Here is a 21160-nt window from a genome sequence, read left to right as displayed (position 1 = left end):
CCATCTCTAACAGCCCTCAAAAGGCTTTAAGAATTCATGAGCAACACGGCTTTTGCTTTTCCATCCGTGTCTGATATTGCACTAGGACTTCACATTTGAAATTAGTGCAAAAGATAGACGGATAGATTGATTTTGTTGTGACCCCTTTTGCTTTATCTGCGTCTCAAAGTGCACCAGAGTGTACACAGAGGACGGGCTACTCCTGCTTTTTCCTTTCACACAAAATCAAAACAACGTGATAAGCAATGGCTGTGTTTTCTGCTACGGTCACAGGACACCTAGCATTGACTATAAAGGGCTACCATCCAGTCTGTAAATAATTTAACAGCTTGGTGTGTGAGAGAGGGGGAGAATCCCCCAGTTAAGCCATCAAATATCAAGACACGGTCCAGTTGCTTTGCTTAATAAAGACAGAGTTAAAACAAATACAGTTTTGTTATAGGGCAGCGCTTACAGAGACAAAACCATAACTCAGTTTCTGGCGTTTACCAAACAAGAGCGGAGGAGCTCGCAGCAAAAATGTCACTTTTAATTTCAAATGTTGCGTGTTAAAACCGACACCATGTCACTGCTGATATACATCCACACCTATCAGAGTTTTACACTTTCAGATCAACACCGGATTTTGTTGCCATAAAATTATGTCACCTGTGAACTGAAAAATCAGCTGTTTAAATATCTTGTTTTAACCGACATCCTACATAAGAGTTTATTTGTAAAAACAGATAAAAGCCATTCTTATAACGAATAAATCAACACCTGTTTGAGTGATATTCCCCTGACTGCAATAAAAAAAACAACAACTATGATTTAGGAAAGTGTAGCAAAAGCAAATTGGGCTATCAATTGAAAAAAACAAAAACAAACAAACACCAGTTTGATTGATATTACCTGAAAGACACAATAGATTTAGGAAAACTAATCAAAACACAAACCCTTCACATGCTCCAGGTAATCTGTTCAGTATTAGCTTGCACTTGTAATTTACAATATATTATGAGGATAATGCAAATAAATGTATTATTTTGGCTCATAATGGAGGGTGAACTTAAGTTTCTCTTTTTCAACTCTACAAGTTGACACCTTGTCCTCAAAACAACATATTAGGCCTACCTCAAACGGGCCAGAAGACCAATTCTACAAGGAAGTCAGGCTATAACTTGTTATTTATATTTAGCTCAACATTTCCCTTCAAACACTCTGATGACACCTTGATATGCTGCCAGGGACACACTCGCAAATGTTGGCATAGCTCTGTCTTATTCCTAGCACGGGTCTGTGGATCACCCACTGAGCCTGGCTGTATTATTATTATGTTCTAGCCATTAACACAGCCTATAGCCTCCATAAACTTCCAGCCCCTCACGGCTGAAGTCAGTCTTTTGTGCGTTTCTGATGCACACAGGAAGGTAAAGCGGCACTTTCCTGTTAGCAGTGAGCTGCACTCAGGCCCAGCGTCCCAGTGTCCTCTCCGCGAGCTACTGATTGAACCGCGGGCGTTGCCATGGCTACACGGCGACCCAATGAGAAGCTCGCGGTGGACTGTTGCTGAATGAACATAACAGAGGCCATTTTGCGCACAAAGCTACGGCATCATCCAATAATCATAAAAACGGAAACGGGAGGCAGGTTCAGTCCATTTCTGGACCGACGCGAGGAGAGCCGGGAGAGCAGTGTGGGACCGCGGCGCGACTGGCGCTTGTACTCAAAAAAACAGCAGATCGGCATGCGGTAACTAATTGTGCCGCCTCTTCCGTGAAGGTTCGCGTCGTGAGGAAAGGGGGACAGCACCGCTTCATCGCATTGGTATCCGAGCCACAGTGACCCCCGAGAGAGGGAGCAGCCTTTAGCGAGCTGACCCACACCGGCGACATCCATGCGCGTCGAAAAACAGGTGTACGGTTTCATCACACGGACACCGCACTAGCTTCCGAGCCGTTGTAGCTCGCCTTGTTTGACTGTGTGTGCACTTGTGCGCTTGTTCGAGTGAGGACTTTTCACATGGAAGCGGCCGCTTACCTGACGGTTTGTTGCGGAATTAGTCAACCGGGGCGGCAGCCGTTGTAAGGTAAGCTACACGTACACACACACACACACGCATACACACTATCAGCAGCGCTGTGAAGAGCTAACATCTTCGCCTTCCGCGCCGATTTTAGCGGCTGCAGCGGATCTGAACAACAGCTGAATTTCGTGCAGTTTAGAGGAGGTAAACAGGCTATTGTGGGTGTTTTTAAGTGCGTTACAAGCAACTATGACCCTGTAGTTATAATCGAAGTGACCAGGGCAAATGAATCAGCTCATCCGGGATGCGGGAAGGTCGCTACTAAAGTGCATTCCAGTGGATTGCTGTTTCCAGGGCATTAAAGGAAGATGCGGTCAGAGCTGGGAGGATGTTAAATACTCAAACCGCAAGCTTTTAAAACGTGGAGAAAAAGAAATATCCCTTAACATTAGTCAGCCTAACAGTCAGCATGAGAGGCAGGATGCTTGGTGGTAATAAGCATGAATTGAGATATCCATGTTTAACCTACATCTCAAATGCTTTGGATAATCCCTATTGTTAGCATGCACTTCTGCAGTGCTGTACAGTATTTTATGTTATCATGAAAAAAACTAATACACAGTGGGGTTAATTTGATCTGTTATCTACCCTGACTCTTCAGCCATTACAGAAAATAGGAGTTTTCTATTGTGCCCTGTGGAGTTACTTGTTATAGTACCAGCACCAACCTGCCTCCAGTACTGTGCATTTGCTCCACCTCATGAGGATGGTGTATTATGAAGGCCTATGCCTCACATGGGCACTTTGAAGTCAATATTGACCTACAGTTTTTCCCTCATCCCTTCTACCAGTGTGTTTGCTGCATTCACCTGCTATTAAAGCCTCTCATCAGTCAAACCAGTGGGGCTCTGGCTCCTGAGTGCTTCTGCAGCGGTGCATTTTATGTCGTGTTTTAAGACTAATCTGTTGCCTGTGTTACATCCTGGATCTGACAGAAAGCAGTGAGGAATAGTCAGCCACTGTGTTTCATTGGTGCTATCCGCTAACGGTATAAAGGGGTGATGTCATGAAGAAGAAGAAAAAAGGACAGCAGCAATAGATGGTATCTGTAAGACCCATTTGAATGCAGTTTGAACAGGGAGAGTGGGGAGGTGTCCAGGATGCACAAAGTGTAACCCTATCACTCCGGGAACCTCATACTGCACCCAGTGTGGGCTACCTGGCCTGTGTGTGTGTGTGTGTGGGCTTAACTGGATGCTATCTTTGATGGAGGACTTTATGTATTTCTGTGAATGCATAGTTGGTTCTGGGGTAGAGGAAGCGACATAGCAGGATGCAACATGACAAGCAACAGTTGGCCGCTATCCGTCTCATGGGAGGCTGCTGCACCAATAAACAGTCTCTCACAGAGGCTTAAATATACACACTTAATGGACGATCATAGCATTTTGACTTGATTGATGAGCCAGAGAGTATGTCTCTGTTAGCGTTAACTCGGTTGCACCTGCCAGTTTAGAGTTACTGAGAGAGACTGTGTGTGTGTGTGTGTGTGTGTGTGTGTGTGTGTGTGTGTGTGTGTGTGTGTGTGTGTGTGTCTTTGAGTGTGAGAGGCACAGGGAGAGAGGGGAGGAAAGGGGATCAAGGCAGGTCATCAGGGAATAGGAGAATGTGACACATTTTCTCCCGAAAGTACAGGATGTAAAAGGAGGTTACAACCCGTAGCTCGCTTTCTCTGTCCCTCTGTCTTCGTCTCTCTCTGTCTCACACCCACAAACACACTGCTTTTTGATTCTCCTTTGTCGGTTTGCTTCCTTGTTTTGGTGCCCTCTGTTTTCTCACTGTGCCTCGGGTGTGTTTTCTTCCTTCATCATCCCCTCTCTCTGCTGCCTCTGAAGCTGATGTCATGGCTCAAGTGATGTGTGAAAGGCTCGCCTAATTCCTCGTCTCTCCGATAACAGGGGCCGCCTGCAGGCCATGCTTTCTCCCCGAGCTCTCTGGATGACCAAGCTGTTTGATGATGGGAACTTTTTAACTGAACTGCAGAGCCAGTTTAAATTTGTTGTCAGCATTGGACATTGATTGGGATGATCGTTGATTGTGGGTTGGTTTGAGCCAAAAATGCCACAGTAATTTTGGATGTATGTATTGATTGATAAGGTAGTTATTAAGAATTTCCACTATAAAAGTCTATACAGATATCATATTGTGGGAAAGCTAATATCAAGCCAATTGTCCATTGATTATTTAAGTAGGGATAGAATAACATCTACATATAATATATCTTGCTTTATGCTACTGTTATAATTGCAATACCTAACAATGAACACTAGGGGAAGCACCTCATGTGCCACAGAGCAGTACTGATACATACGCTTTTACAGTGATTAGATGTGGAGAGATAAATTTTCAGTGGCAGAGAGAAAAGGAGGATACTAGCGCAAGTGCATATTGATAAATAAAGTTCACATTCTTTTTGCATGCTCTCATTTAAATTGTCTTAAAGGTAATAAAGAAATACCCTGAACTTTTAGACAACCAAGACCTGCAGCAGTGGGTTAGTTTTACTTGAATATTAGCAAAAATGTAGTGACAAAATGGAGCTGTTTTCAGTATATCCTTGTTGTACCAGAGCATCTTAAAACTCAGAACCGTATAGGTGATGAAATATGTTAGCATGAAAAAAAACGTATTTACTTTTGTTTTTTATTGTTGTATTTTATACTTATCCTGGCATGTAAATATTAATTCAGTCAGTGAATTTTGATTTATTCATTTTAGCTGTAAGAAGAATTTAAAAAAAGACTCTGTGTAGTTGAGGATCAAGACGTGCTTTAAACCGATTAGTGACACGACACAGAGGAATTAAGTAGTCTGTCCTACTAAGCCAGGATAAAGAGTTGGAGACTACCTTGAGTGCACAGGTAGTTCAGAATTCGCCAATGCAGTCTGCTGAGTGTCATATTTCGGTAGACAATTGTTTCACTGCCATGTTACAGTAGGCCAGAATAGACAAACCAAACACTGACTGAAGTGAGGGCCTTTATCCTTTTTTGCATTTTTAGTGGGCACTGTAAAAGGTGAAACGTGGTGATGTGTCCAGCTAGATATCACTAAATTCTACACACTGGACCTTTCAGTACAGCTATATCCTGTGTTGCAACCTAGTGCAATTGCATTTAATTCTTAAGTATTTAAAATATGTAATGACCTAAAAAATGTGACCATCTGATTGTTGTGCTGCACAACTGTCAGAGAAAGCTTTTTGTAGAAATCAATGACTGCCTTAACTGTACTCTGTCCTGTACATCAGGCCTAAAACCTGTTGAGATTATGGTTACCTGGTTTGAAACGTATTAGGGGTATTAGGTTACTTATTCTTGATTTGCATCTAAAGATCGTGTATTAACCGTATCAACACAAAATACAGTGAGTCCTGAGCTCCTATTCGTGTGCATCACGTGTTGCTTCAAAGCAACATTGGCAGCGGCTGTGTTGAACGATATCTTCCTGGATATATTTTCCCGTTTTTGATCTGTTCTCAGGTTTAAGTGTTTTCCAATAAGTGACACTTACTAATGTGTACATGCACAGCTCTTCTGCTTTTTATAACCTGCCACTTACTTAACTGGGAATGGCAGGGCCTTGCAGGAGCTGATAATGAATTAGGTGTTGAAACTGTACGGGTGAGACCATGTCGACGCAGCCGCTGTAGTCCGGAGTGGCTCATAGGTCAAAGTGTCTGTGTGTTCGAGCGTGAGTGTGTGTCAGTCACTATAAAAATAGTTTGCTCTGGTACTTTAATGAGCTCATTCCTAAGCTGCTGCTGTGTAATGTTGGGTTTAATTGCTTTTATGAACCATTTCTTCACATGCAAACTTGGTAGGAGATGCTCATCAAAGTCGCATTTTAGTTTTAATGCAGGAGGGATGTGATCCAGAGCTGAAACCTTACAACCGTCAAATGTTAGATACGGTCGCCGATGCTTGTTCAGATGTTGCTGGAGGTCCTGTCGGTCATCTTTTGTAAGGCCTTGTGTAGATTAAAGGATAACTTCTGAAGTAAATAGATAATGATTATAACAGAGGACTAAACTCAAGTGCTTTGGCCCTTCAGTGATTTATTGGTCTCCTGATACTCCCCTGATTTTGGCCCAGAAGTTACATCATTAGCACCTGTCAGTTGTCAGCTTTTCACCATACCTCCTTGATCCTTGGCACGTGACCAGAAATTTCTGGGGCCCAGCTGCTGTTTGATCATGTCTGCTAACACACCAGTGACTGTATCGGGCTGCGGGAACCCCAAGGTCTGGAGCTCGAGTGTTTTGGGGGGACGTAGTCATTACAGGACTGCTGCTTATCACTGGAGCCGTGTAGATGGGATTTTTACATTACCACTTCATCATTTGCACGATGACAGCGGACACAGATAGTGCTGATCCGGGACAACTCAACTAAGTCCAGCCATGTTTGATTTAAAGGTTGGCAGCATGTTGACAGTTGGCTGAGGTTGTTCATGACTTCAGTGTTTTGGCTTTGTGGATTTATATGCTTGATGTGTTGACCCTTACAAACTTATTGTTTTTGATATACTTGTGCTAATGAGTCCATTTCAGCTGTAGACCAACAGGTTGTGTACTAAGCTGATGTCATAGGTAGATAACAGTTGTTTTGGCTGTTTTTCTCAGGAAAAATAAGTCACCACTCAGCAGTCGTATCGGCATTCACTTGCCACTAATCAAGCTCCATTACCATAAGTTAATGGATTGCCTTTGTAGCAACGGCTGAACTCTTCCTGAACCCTACTAGCCAGTAATTTGTTAGTTGTTGATTTTTGTGCCTGTTTTGTTTATTGTTGAGTGTGGGTGCAAAAGGAGGGGGGCGGTCCAAAAAAGCATATTGCACAGTAGCTGCCTGGTTGGTTTTAGGTATCCAGGCTCTAAATATGAGATGCTAATAGCGGTAGTTACATCATCATTCTGGGAATAGCAGGGAGTCTAGGGTCTAGAGGTGGTTCTGGCTGACCTCTCTGCTGTGTATATTCAGCCTGTGTGTGCATGTGTGTGGTCATTTCCAAAAATATGCATTCCCATATGGATTACACAGCAGTTAAGATTATTAATGACACAGGTGAGTGGACACATTATTAGTCGATATATTCACAGCCTGATGCGACGCTGACCACATGTGGTTTACTTGCGATAAAAGGAAAAAGAGTTGGTGCGTCCGCGTCTACATTTGCACATCTCTGAGTGACCCTTCTTCACAGACAATCAAAGTGTCAGCCATGGAGAATGAGAAAATGTCTCATGTGAAAACAGTTTGACACTCCTGTCAGTTTGCGTGTGGAGAAATCCGCTTCACATAGCCCCGCACTGACGACAGTGGTTACTGCGTGGCGTTGAAACCCCGGAGGAGAGATGAGGCGTGTGGAGGATCTCCAACACTCCTCTGTCTGCTCACTCCCACTTCTGTCTTAACCCTACTTCATTTAACCATGCATACCTTTTCAGAGGTGTACCTACCTGATGCATCTTGTACCATATCATTACACTGTATATGTGACTATTGTTGTTTGCACAGTATGTGAATGGGTGCATAGATACAGTCTGTCTTGTGCATGGGTGTGTGTGTGTGCATGCTGTGTGGTATGCATGCATGCAAACATGTGTGCCTGTGGTAAAATAGAGATAGTCAGGCCTGTCACTTAGCCCCCACCCATATTCACTGGGGGGTAACTTTCCAGTCTCATAGACGAGCATGCCTGAGTCTGAAAATAGCCGTATCTGATCACTGCTTCACCCAAACAGGGAACTCTCTTTCTCTGTCACTCCCTCTCTTTGCCTCGCTAACTTTCTCCTCGTTCTGTTGTCTCTGTGCTTCCCAGGCATTAAACAGGGTAAGACCTGGGAATAAAGCTTGACCGGGAGGAGAGACTTATCCTGAGCAGAGGGACGAGGAAGGAAACATCAAATCAGAATATAAGAAGATAAAGTGGACGGAAAAGGCAGCTCACCTATACCTGACTCTTCCTAGCACGTCTCCAGTCTTTGGTTTTATGACGGTAAGAGTTGAATTTTCTCTGCTTGATGGACGGCTGCACCTGCACTCGGCGGGTTGAGAGGTCAGGCTTTTGGGGTTAAATGTCACAAAAGATCATCAGACTGCATGGCTCCATTTCATAAGTAGATAATGTGCTCATGTGCATTATTATGCCAAACCCAGAGAACATTGTTTCTTAAAATCTAGTTTTTAAAAATGGATTGAAGATTTGGTGTTATGGATTGACAAAAAAAATAATTAATAGAGAATTTCAAAAAATCCCTTCAATATTCACATACATCTGTGTTTTAAAAAATGTCTTTTACGTCGCCTTTCAGTTCACTCAAGCCGATCATATAAAGCTCTCTGCTCATTTGTGATGTGTCTGACTTGGTATGAACGCATTGATGCTTTAAAGGGAATGCAAATTAAAAGAGATGTGAATAGATTTTACAATCCAAACGCCAAAAAGGAATTGCATTTATCTGTCCTTCCAAACCCACAATTACATACCAAGAGGAGAATTTTTGTCTTTTGTGACAGTGGACAGGGGAAATGGTGTCAAATAAAACAGTGGCTGCTACCGCGGCCACCTCAGAAATAGCACCAGAAAATAACTTAGATTACAGTTTTGTGGATTGGAAAGTTTTACACAAAAACCCTAGAAGACACACTGAGGCTTGAGGAAAAAAACAATGAACTGAAAAGGGAAAGACATACCACAGAAATCCACCTGTTGAACTTTATCTTAGATTTTTGTATTTCAACAGATGCAAATAATGGAGAAATGTTTAGCTTCAGTCCCCAAAAACTTTCCCTTTACCTGCTCATAATTTGGCCGCAGAATCTCATTTCCCTCCCCGTGTCCCTTTTACATACTTCATCTCTTGTTACACACTTTTTCATGGTCTCCTCTTTCCCACTCAACAAAAGCCATGCACCAGTCCCTCCATTAGGCCAGTCTCAGAGGTGTTGTGGAATGTCACCTTGACCCCTTGGGTACACAGTAAGGGGTGGTTCCCAGCCTTGGTTCGTAGCACGGGTTCGCTTGGTTCCCTCTCCCCCGGACTTTACATGCAGTGAGACACAGTGTCTGCTCCCTGCACACGTCACAGGGCACCCCATTTTTCCATGGTACATGTGGCATTACTGATACATGTAAATGATGCCTTCCAGTCCCCCTGAAACTCTACACTGCTCTTGTAAAAGCCTTTCAGCTAGACATAAGCTGCGTTATTTGGGACAGAGATGGCTTGATTACTTCCCTGGATTTGTGTCATCTACCATGTGTAAATCAGGTTTGACTATAGATTTATGTACGTATATGTCTAAGTACAGAAAGTTTTGGCAATGTGTGATCTGCAAATCAGGGAGCTTAGCAGAGCAGCACAGAAAATCTATTGTTTTACTTTCAGCGGCTTTAAAGCTATAATTCCCTTGTTACTGTGACTCCGTTTTGACCTCCTCTTCCTCATTCCTTCCTGATACTGGGTATTTGTTTAACAGCTGATGTACAAAAGAGCAAAGGCATTCAGAAGTTGCCTTTACAGGATAACAGCACAATAACACGAGGGTGTTGAATTACAGTTTCCTATGAATATGCGATGTTCTCCTTCTCTCTGTCTGCCACGCAAAATACCTCTTAAAGATGCCTTTGGTATTTACACAAATACTTACAATATTGATTTGCACTTACTGTCATTAGTTGCAGTAAAGCTCATTACCATTAACATCAGCAAAACTCTTTCAGAGGAAGGAGGTTTTTGGAGCTCATGACAGTGTTGTTCAATGACCAACATGGAAGATTCCTGAAGCTAAAATCAGTAGAACTGTTCAGGACAATCTGGAAGTGCAGTTAACCCTAACCCTAACCCACACATAAACCAAAAGTCTGATCATTTTGAATCTTATGCTTAGCGACTGAGATAAAGGCATAAACAGTCACCTCTGTGAGATATGTAATGAGTAATATTTCTTCATGCCTTACATCCAAAGATTCCTCAGATGGATTTTCCAGACGATCCAGACCACCTTAGAGGGTAACGGGTGTTGTCTAATGTCACCTCTGCTGATCAACTTCCTCTTATCTTCATGCTCAACACTTAACAGCGGTACCTGGGGAATCCAGACTATGTATGGGGAATGTAATCTTAGCCACAGCTGATAGCCGTCCCGTTTTAGTGTACCGGTTGCGTCAAACAGACTATTTTCAAAATATCTTCTTTCTTTTCGACTTCAGATTTTGATAATGTTATAAAAGAATAGCATACAAAGTCTTTACTAAACATTTTCTAAACTGTTTAAAATGTCATTTTCAGCTCATTTTCTTTTTAAAGTGTCAGATCTTTCTAAAAGATAGCTGTATTATTCTTCAGCCACTCATTTCTCCCTGTTGAGGTTCAGTGATCCACAAGGCTTCTTCGCTGTCATGCTGGGTTTTGCACAGAAACAAGTGTAAAGAATTTAGTGTGTAAGCGTAGAGGGAGAAATATGTTTGCATGAAAAATCAGAATTATTAAAGTCTTTGCCAGTTTAAGTGAAATAAGCATGTGACCTTCTTTGACACTGCTCCTCAGCCCTGCGTCGCTGTGGAATTTACCTGCCATGGATTCCTGCTCATAAAGCTAATCATCTCCATGGCATTACAGATGGCTTCTTTTGTTCCTTTGATAGAGCCAATGCTGACAGCATTACAGTTGAACCCTCTTGGATCGCTCCAGTCAGTCGACGACTGGACTGAAAACAAACTATCATTTGTGATGCCAGTCCTTCCAGTAGCTTTGAAATCCATCGTGGAAACTGGTGTTAAGTTGTGAACTCCGTGTGCATTGTGTGTGCGCACACTGTGTATACAGTGAAACAGGCGGCATTCTGTTTTGGCGTGTTTGCAAGCAAATATTTCTATCTGCGGACACACAGAAGCCACAGGACACGCCCACGACATTATACATCCTTGAGATGGTTAGGTTTAGGAAAAGATTTCAAGATCTCGCACTGAAAAAACAAGTGCACTGTAAAAGATAAAAATGTAAATAGTTCAGCCTGTGTGTTTGTTTGTTCGCTGCCTGAGGCTTTGGGATACATGGGTGAAGGCTCCAAACACTTGTGCATAGTTTCTTTGTGTTTTTCTTTTGGGTTCATGGTCTTATAACTATTTTTAATATTGCATGGCATTATAGCAACATACATATTCAAATAGCGCAGGCTGTGTGGAAACAACACAATACTGAATTTGTACAGTTCTTTAAGTAGTAAGAGATTGAAGCCACCGGTGCTCTGAAGAAATGGCCTGTACTCCAGAGGGTTAAACATTACATTTTAAACTGAAAGTGTTTGAGATTTGACCGGCAGTTGTTCTCCCGTCACTCAACCATTTGAAAAAGCTGAAGCCATTACTGGGGTCCACTGAGTCACAGCGTCGAGTCAGGAAATGCTCATGTGTCATCTTTGAAATTGCTTTGGCATTAACCGCCATGGAACGTTGTTCCTCCATTTGTGCATCCCATCATTTAATTTTAAGTCTGCTTGTATCAGCTTGTTGTGTTTGTCTTAGTTTGTAGCCTGGAGTTGTGCAGTGTTGTAAGCAGTAGCCTTTATTACAGAGCTCTCTTGTAGCGTATGCGTCTTGGAGAAGAGTAGATGAAGCAGCGGCAGCTCTAGAGGTGTTGTTTAGTGATGATGCTGCGTCCCCAGACAGCTGTAGCCAGACAGCTTACATAATACGACATGCTAATATCGGCTTATTTCCATTTTCACTAGTGTTTGCTTCTTCAAACTTGCTCCTCTATGTAGTCTCTCATCCTCTCTGCAATTTTTTCTGTGCACATTTTTGTATTTTATTTGCCTTTTTTTTAACTTGTCCACAGGCTTTCACCACAGCTTTTTGTTTCATCTCTTTCTTCCACTCAGAGTATACAGTGAATACATCTTCAGAGCTGTGTAGTAATGGTAAGATAACAAACCCACAAATTGTCACATCCAATTCATTCTTCTCCCCCCATAGCCCCGACTCACAGTGCCGGGGCTTGTGTTGCATAATTGCATTAGTGCTCTCAGGCTAATGGCTCTGCTCGTTAGCGGGGTTGTGATGCAATCTGCAGAACACACGGCCCTCTGTTGTTTGCAGCATGGGCAGTGAGTGGGCACGCAGGGTCAGTGTATTGACCTTCCCTATCCATTCATACAGCCAGAGGGGGGTCTGCTAATGAGTGGCAAGGTTGAACAAACAAGGCTGATAACAGAGACTTTGTTGGAAGTGGCTGTTGTTCAACTAGTGGTAGTTATGTGGTGGTAGAACATGGTGCTGATAAAATATTCCTTAAAAAATCGCCTGCATTGAACAACAAACAGCTTTGTTTTTCTGTGAGGAAGAAGCTTAAAACAGAACGTGGCATGAAGACTCATTCAGTATGAACTATTAGTGCTGCAATTAGTTGTCAGAGTTTTTAGTAATGCATTAAAATCCATAGAAGTGGAATATTTATGTTGATTTAAACCCTGGAGTGGCTGAATTCTGACTGAATTTCTGCCTGGCTGCAGCGTATGGCCTGAACTCTTCAGACAGACTTGTCCAATACATCAAAAAATGTGTGAATGTTCCTATTTAACATTTTTGGCAAGTGACCAGGGAATAAGCAGGATAATCATTCTGATGTGTGCATTAAAGGATTTTAACACTGCAGCTAAGAAGTACCCTCAGCGAGGATTTAAACATCCTTAAATCCTTAAACAGGTCTTGATATGGATTAAAACTTACTGTCAGATTCTTAAATTAATTTTGATTTCAGAGGTTTTACCGAACGGTAAGACCACCATGGCAGAAAGCATTTTGTAATGATTATAGAGGAGATAGAGTTTTTGCTTGCTCATATGGAAATACAGATTCAGATGCTAATATACTCCAACAGTGCCAAGCTAACAACGTACCAACAGACGCTCCACTTACTACAGCCTTGAAAAAAAATCAGAATAGCTTTGTTATTTATTCATGTCTCATCAAGTTGAATAGGTCCACTGTAATATATAGCTACGTGCCAGTAGTTTGGCTTACTGTTGAGCCAATAGTATTGTCTTAACTTGTCCAGAAAGAGGTTTGAGAATGGGAGACAACAAGCCATGAGTTGTCTTTGCAGCAGCTGATGTAATGCTCTGCTGTTAACGGACTTGCAGCGTTTATGAAAATTGTCACGTTTAATCTGCTTGTAGTTGCTTTAAGTAAAGCGTTATTTGCATCATGGCTGTCAGTGTTTGACGATTTCCTTTGATTCAGACGTTAAAATAAAGAGGTGGTAGGATGTGAATGTTATTTACTTCAAGTTCACTGTTGAGATTTGAACCGCTAAACCTGACAAAGTAATTATCCGCTTCCTGTACTTTGTGTTATAACATCGACCGTTCAAATGTTTACTTGTTTTGCTGATGATACTCAAAGTTCTTGAAATACTTGACCGCTTGAAGCACAATGGGTATTTCCTTCTAGCTAGACTCTTATTTTGATTCTCAAGCCTTTCTTTTTTTTTCTTACCACAGCCCTGCACTCCCCACATTTTTACCACAAAAATGCGCACCTAAAATAACTTGACTTCATTTCAGTCGTTATTAAGGAATGAAGCAATTCTGCATTTTGCCTTTTTTGGAGGGGTGACTCTCCCTGTTAGTTGGGTTTCAGGCAGGATTTATGTAGGATCTCCAGGGAAATTCTATTGCAAAGGGATTTGTTCTCTTTGATTCCTACAGTGAGATTAACGCTTCAGTTTCATCCCCATCAAACTCCTGAATGCAGGCTTATAACTGCTGTTCGCTGCAGCGTTATTAATTTTCTCAGACAAGCTTTTATATATAGAAGAGCTGAACAGAAATTGTCAATCCAGTGACTTCTTGGTTAGGTCTTTAAATAGTATTGCTAAGGAGCTTAATCTGTTGACATCCTGTGAGTATGCCTCGGTCTGAGTGACCACTCCTGGGTCAGGACCCTGGAGGCCATAGTCGGCTTATCTCCAATGACTGTTCACTCTCTCCCGCTATCTTCATGCTTGTGCACAAACACAAAAAGGGACCTTTAAAGGTTCTGTTGAATTCAACTCAAATATGGCATTTTGAAATAAATAAATAAATACAATAAATCTTTGCTGCTGTTCTGTAAGTTATAGCTCATCCTAATTATTATTATTATTATTGTGGCACATTTGTTTATTTAGTGCCGTCAGTTTGTTAGTGCCTGAATCCGGGTTATATCGGAAATGAAACCCTTGAAACTCCCATGTCTTGTGACAGGAATGAGCTATGGATGATGGGAAGGTAAATGTGAGCTGCTAAAGAACGAATCAATTCATGGATGAGAATTGGAAGACTTCGTTGTCTTCTCCGCAGTCACGAGCAATTTCAGGGTCATGGCTTTGTGGACCGTGAAACGTGGAGGCACGACGACGTAGCTGCAAAGTATCTGATCCTCTCTCATCCCTCCGACCAAAATATAGTAGATAAACTACCAACAAACACTGTAGTACAAAAGGGAGACAAAGCAAAGGATGGGCAGTGAATAAACAGTAGCATAAAGCATTTCCAGTGGTTACTCCCAGCCTCTGCCAGTGTTTCTGCTCTGGGAGTGGTCTCTGCCACTGACATTGTGCTGATCTGCAGGATAAGATGGGGAGGTTTGATGAGCTGGAAAACAACACGAGCTATAATGCATAGCCATGAAGAGTTGGCAGGAGATTGAAAGAAGTTCAGCCTTATTTGTTTACGTTTTCATTGTTAGCATTTTTCTCATGGAGGGAAGGTGACAAATTTGTTTTCAGACACTGTTTTGTCTATGCCAAGGCAGACTGCCAGTGACTAATGGCATCCCGGCCGGTGCTCTTTGAGGACATGTTTGTGTTTTTCTTTCCTTCCTTTTGTGTTTCCATCATGCTGTCTGGGTTACATTTTTCTTCATGTTGTTGTTTTTTCAGGACATTTCTTAGTTCAAGGAGCCAGCTAAATGATCCTCCTTTTGTTCATGAAGGCAAGATAGTGTTTCATGACATTTTGTGATGTGCTTTAACCTCATTCTCTAGTTACATTGATTAAGTTCTGCTTTGTCATCTAAGTGCTGTTTACACACTAATTTTATGAGATCATTCAAATAGCACAAACAGAGAGATTACTCATGGGAATTCCCGCATACTCACTGCGACGTGAGTTGTTTTGTCTTTCGAATTTAATTTGTGTCAAGAGTTTTGTAAAGGTCAACAATATTAAAATTCTCCCATGTGGGAAAATTAGCACGTCATCAAGGCGAGGAAAATGGACACGCTGTGATGTCAACAGGTTTTGGTGATGAGCTCAAATCAATGGTAGTGATCTAATAATGAAACAGAAGGATGATCTGTCTATCATAACTGCAGGAGTGTGTTACTTTTCAAAGAGATTAAAAGCGCAAAACCTCTTTCATCAATCTTTATTTTACCTCAGAGGACAATCACTTACAATGCTGTTCAGATGTATAAAGTAGAATTAAAATGTATTAAAGCAAAAGTAATAAAAAGATAAAATCACAGTATAGTTAAAGACATTTACAGTCAATGAAAAGACGATATGAAATAAGGCCTTTGAACATCTGTTTTCATGGCAGAGTTCGACCCTTTTGCAGATTAGTTCATGTATAAAGTTCACCGTGAGAGAATGACTTTTTTCATAATTCAGTTCTGATTAATGGCATGTAGAGCACCACGTATTCTGTGAGCGAGTACCAAAATTATGTGAGATCAGAGTTAAAAGGGATGTTAATGTTCCCTGGATGTGAGTGTTTGCACCTGCACAAGTCCACCAGCAGCTCTCTGGTTTTCCGGCGTTGATATATAACATCCCCATAATCCGAAACAGATAAAAATGTTGATTCAACGATTATTTTTCCATGGTGAATAGTAATTCTTATTTCTCTACAGAAAGCCCAGTATTGCTCTCAGTTTAACAATCAGTGTGTTAATATGATGCTTGAAGTTCAGATTATTGTCCAGCCAAACACCAAAGTGTTTACACTGAGGCGCTCTTTCTCTCTATTAGTCCCCTGTTATGAACCGGGGACTGTCCCAGTGGATCACTCAACAGACTAATGAGACTTGATGGGCTTGTGGTGTTGGACATCATGGCTTTCTGCGGCTTATAGGCCTGACTTGTGCATTTGCGGTCCCACAGCTATTACACTCAGTAATTATATACACACTAGTCTCCAGAGTGGCCCACCAATGTCTAAATTACAGTCGGTGGATAAACCACAGCGAAGTAAGAAAATAAAATGACTTGAAACAAACTTAACATACCAAATGCTTTGGCCAACAAATCTAGGACAAGAATTGGAAACAACTCTTTGGAAATGGCCTAGATATCTTGTTTATTATCCATTTATTTAGCACTTTTAGATTAATTCTGTAAACATACAGTAAAATTCAGTGTAGAGAAAAGTTGTGGGAATTGGCATTTAAGTTCATTCAGTATTAGAAATGATAGGATAACCAATGTTTGATCTGTCAACCTTTATTCCCTCTCCTTCCTGTGCAGCATTAAAACTTTGGAGAAGCACTCGCTGAATATTTATGGAAACATTTGCTGCCTCTTCAGCGTTTACCGTGATATCTGTGCTGAAATGCATGATGTGCTAATGGTCTATCACTGGCTTCAGAGAGGGCTGCATTAAAAAGGATTTAAAAGCTTAAAAAAGTATCTGGACAGATAGATCGGAGGTGTAGAGTCTGACGGGTTTTCTTGCAGCGTCCAGCCATAACATTACACCATGGCCACAGCTGCTGTGTCGCCGCTGATCTGTCCCCAAGAAACATGATCCTGTTTATAATCTGACCATCATTTGGACGCCGACTGCCTGCGACGCCAGACCCATGATTTACCCCAGTGTGTGTGTGTGTGCATGTATGTGTGTTTCTCAGAGATAGATTTACGAGGGCATACTGTATGAGGGTGAGGGTGAGGATTAGGTCTTGAGGGACTGAAAGTATCCCACGATGCATGGCTGCATGTCGTCCCACTTGCAAGTTACAGTTGTTGCTGAAAAGCTCTTGTAAAGATTATTGGAAGACTGTGCAGATTGAATTCAGCATTTTGTTTGCCTGAGAGAAATGGTCCCAAAGGCACCTTTGGGAAGAAACACAGTTGCTCATATCGCTGCTTTGGAAAAATAAAGGCCCACAACACAACTGATAGTAAATACAATTCCAGCTACAATTCACACAGCCCCTTAATGAAAAGATCAGTTCATTGCTCTTACTGACTCCCTGTCTTAGAACAGATTTTGTTCTATCATCAAGTTGCATATCAGTAACACTTGCTGTTGATTGGACAGATACAAATGAAATGTAAATTTGTATCTTAACTCCGATGGCACAGTACATTGTTTTTTCCATATAGCCGGCGTTGGGCTAGTTTTTTACCATTCAAGCAAAAATTTGTCAGTTTTTCAGATTAATCTGGTTTTGTTGATCAAACAAAATTCTGCGAACTATCAAAACATTTTATCCATAAAAACACAACAATCTCGACATGGATGTCCTTTATTTGTTATCTATGTTTCTTTGTGTTTCTTTGTTATTATTGTTTTAAAGTATAATGACAAGATACGTAGTAAACGGGACCTTTTGCAGTTGGCAAACTAAGACAGTTGTCTCTGGTGGACAGTCTCTGTAATGGTGATGGTGTTTTTATTTTCTACATTTTTTTGTACTGCAAATTCTTGTGGCTTATCATCTGACATATACCTTGATACAGTATATATTCAGTAAGCTTACAGCAGCCAGTGAAGGTCTAATTCTGATATGAATCAGAAATCTAGTCCTGTCGCTGATGCTATTTGTTCATTCTGTGGAAGGCTGCCGAAGTAGGAAACAAATATTTTTTACACTCTCTTCTTATAATGAAGGCCTTTTTTGTTACAGCTATACAGTGTAGGTATACAAGAATATTTTGGCATAATAAGAATGATAATTATGACTCATCTTATCTCAAAAATGACTGCTCTCATGTCTGGATGTTTACCGTCTTCTCATCTGAATCGAGCCTGTAGAATTTTTAGCATGGTCACATACATGTTAATGTTGTGCCATCCATCTAGCGCCACTCAGCACTGGAGCCAACTGCGAAGGCAGTTTACACATTCATGTCAGGATATGGTTGCATAGCTTTTCCAAAATAAGCCTCAGTAAATGGTAGCCACAGTTATCAGGACTTTCATGGTCAGTGTGCAAAGGCCCAGCATCACTGTAGTGTTGAAGGAAATGTCTAGTGATGCATTGTCCTTTGCATTGCCAGGTTGTTTGTATCCAGAGCTGAAACGAATGCTAAAATTGTTACCATAGCACAAAGTGCAGTTCTAACCATGTGTGCTTTCATTGCATTACACGGCCTCTATGACTAGGGGGCTCTCCTACTTTCTAATATGCAAACCCAATGTGTGTTTACATAGACTTTTTGTGTACTGTAGTATGACATAATTAGTACAGATTTAATTACTTGGTGCACTGAAAAAGGCATAGCCGAAACAGCTGTGCGTTACACCCCCCTGTGCTCACCATAGAAACTGAAAGAATAGAATTTAAAAAGAGTGTTTGGATTTATCTGGGTGTGCAAATTCTACTTTTACTTCTCGGTTTACTTAAAACAGAGCTTAAAATGTACATACTACAATAGGATTAATATTTCAGGAAAATCATGTGACCCTTTCACCCACATAATTCAACACAAATGCTCAAATGAGGTTTAAGATTTTCACTGTATATGATGAGAAAGTGTATACTGGCCAATTATATTTGTGTCTTTGTCCTTGCCTCCTCTTTTACTTTACTGTATATATTGTTCAGTTACCTTTATGGTTATTAAGCTACTTGAATCATCCCACTTCATAATGTTTCAGAGGTAAGGGAGTGTTGGAGTTGTCTACAGTAACATCCAAGTAGCAGCTACTGTACATCACATTGCCAAAACTTCACGACAGTATCTACATGTGTGTATGGCAAGGTTAGCCTTGTGTATTTCATAGTTATTTACATACCAGACATAGATGATCACTGCTGCAGCCACTGTAGGCTGTCACTTATAGTATCTGTCATACACACTAAGTCCCATGATGACACACAATCATGTATTCACGCAGAGATGCAGCAGTCCGTGTTGTGCCTTTAGCTTTTGATGTGCGACTTATTCATATCAGTCATGCACCCCACTGCAGTTCCAAGAAAAGCTCTCCATATAGCAAGAGACAGGCATCACATATGGGCAGAGTTAAGTAAACATGCCTTTCTGTGTCTTTTATCAGTGCCATTGAAGTTATTTATGTTTCGTCCATATGCTGAATTTGCTGAGGTCATTAAATCTCTCACTCAGCTGGAAGAAGTTATGTTCCCACATTTGGATTGTGTGGGTCTAGGCTATGGCTTAAATGGCTTTTTGAATGTGACAGGCAGTTATGTGTTGATTTTATTCCAACTTTTACTTTTCTGTGTTGTGCAGCATAATAACCCTAACCCAGTGAATGAGAATTGAAAATGTATAAGTGAGCCTGTTGTCCTGCTAATTAGCACCTCCTCAGCTCCTATGAGAAGATATTATGATCTCTTTTTGCAGCTTATATCCTTTTTAGCTGCACTAAATCATAAAGCACATGTCTGTTCCCAATTAAAACACATGCAATTGTTATAGATTTATATTGCACATGTCAGATGTCCGTACAGTGTCCTTTGTGTTTGTCAGAAATACTCTCGTAATCTTTCTGAGGTGTTCTAAGACGCCTCTATCTGGATCTGTGGGTCATTCATATCCATACCACATTATCTATTTATCTATTTTCTAAACCTCTTATGCTGTCCAGGGTTGCTGGGGGCCTATCCTGGCAGACTTGGACTAAGAGGCTGAGCATATCTTATACTGCTTATCAGATAAAGGTCTATGCCACCGCAGCCTAGTGATCAGATGTGGATGGCAGTTCCAGTCTAATGATTCCTTCTTTTGCCTGGAAATTCAGAAGCGCAGTTTATGAACCGGTTCATCCCCAGCTCTCATTTCATGTCCAGGAGGTCTACACCTCAAGATTGTAGAAATGAGATGTGTGAAAGGAGTTTAGAATTGAGCTGACTTGGAGTCTATTGCAGTATGTCAGCACACTACATTCCAGCTCCTAAACATCATTAATCTCCACAGAATTTCCCTGCACAGAGATTTTGGGTTCGTAGGCAGTGTGATTTCAATCAGAGTGAAGCTAATGACCTAGTAGGCAGCAGGAAATGGCAGATTTCCAAAATAATTGCTTGTGTTTGAGATTTGATACAACCCTGATTCCAAAAAGCTTGGGACAATGTGTAATAATATATGTAAAAAAGCAGAATGTGATACTTTGCTAATCCTTTTTGATACATACTCATTTGAAAACGGTACAAAGACGGTATACATTACAGTATGCCCGTTCTTTGATGCAGCACATTACAAACAAGTTGGTTCAGGAGCAACTAAAGACGGGGAAAGATGAGGAACGCTCCAAAAACACCTGTTTGGAACATTCCACAGGTAAACAGGTTGATTGGTAACAGGTGATAGCATCATGATTGGCATCCTGGAAGGGCTCAGTCGTTGACAAGCGAGGATGGAGTGAGGTTCACCACTTCGTGAACACATGATTGGATGAAGGAGATTACTACATGAGCTCAGGAACACTGCGTAAAACCGTAGTCAGTGAACATAGTTTGCAGTCTCAGGAAGATTATTTTGTAAATGTTAATCACTGTAAAAGACAATCAGCTAACGTAATTCTACTCTCTGAAATACTTTCTTTTTGTTTTTCAGAAAAGTGTATCCCCCTGCAGTAGAACAGTAAGAAGTGCTCTTCAATATGAATACAGGTATACAAGTATACACACACACACACACACACACACACACACAAATGAATGCTGTGTTAGATTTTCCATCCAGTCCATGTTCATTTGTCAAGCAATGTGTAAGAATTGTATTTTCATTTTTGCAATTTATCTTGTATTTCTTAGGGCAAATTAACTGAACATAAAAAAAAAAGTTTACATTTGATGCTCTACAATAAAAAAAATATATCATTGCTTCCATATTTCCGACCGCCTTGTGGTTT

At 41.2% G+C, this 21160-nt stretch overlaps 1 protein-coding gene across 14 annotated transcripts in view; it reads left to right on the top strand.

Moving 5' to 3' along the window:
- The first annotated feature begins 1552 nt into the window (after positions 1-1552).
- LOC139338506 (sorbin and SH3 domain-containing protein 2-like) overlaps positions 1553-21160 on the top strand; it is a 50116-nt gene continuing 30508 nt past the window's right edge. For 11 of the 14 annotated variants that reach the window (XM_070973645.1, XM_070973673.1, XM_070973605.1 and 8 more), the window contains exons 1-3: positions 1553-2068; positions 7889-8065; positions 20863-20918. In XM_070973645.1, coding sequence (XP_070829746.1) covers positions 20909-20918 — 10 coding nt within the window. In that variant the 5' untranslated portion in view covers positions 1553-2068; positions 7889-8065; positions 20863-20908. The remainder of the gene's footprint in view (positions 2069-7888; positions 8066-20862; positions 20919-21160) is intronic. The other 3 variants (XM_070973690.1, XM_070973681.1, XM_070973699.1) reach the window with 2 other exon arrangements.

The sequence above is a fragment of the Chaetodon trifascialis genome, chromosome 2, assembly GCF_039877785.1.
Source record: "Chaetodon trifascialis isolate fChaTrf1 chromosome 2, fChaTrf1.hap1, whole genome shotgun sequence".
Lineage (NCBI taxonomy): Eukaryota > Metazoa > Chordata > Actinopteri > Chaetodontiformes > Chaetodontidae > Chaetodon > Chaetodon trifascialis.
The sequence above is the reverse complement of the archived record's forward strand: the minus strand, read 5'-3'. Positions and strand labels throughout refer to the sequence as shown.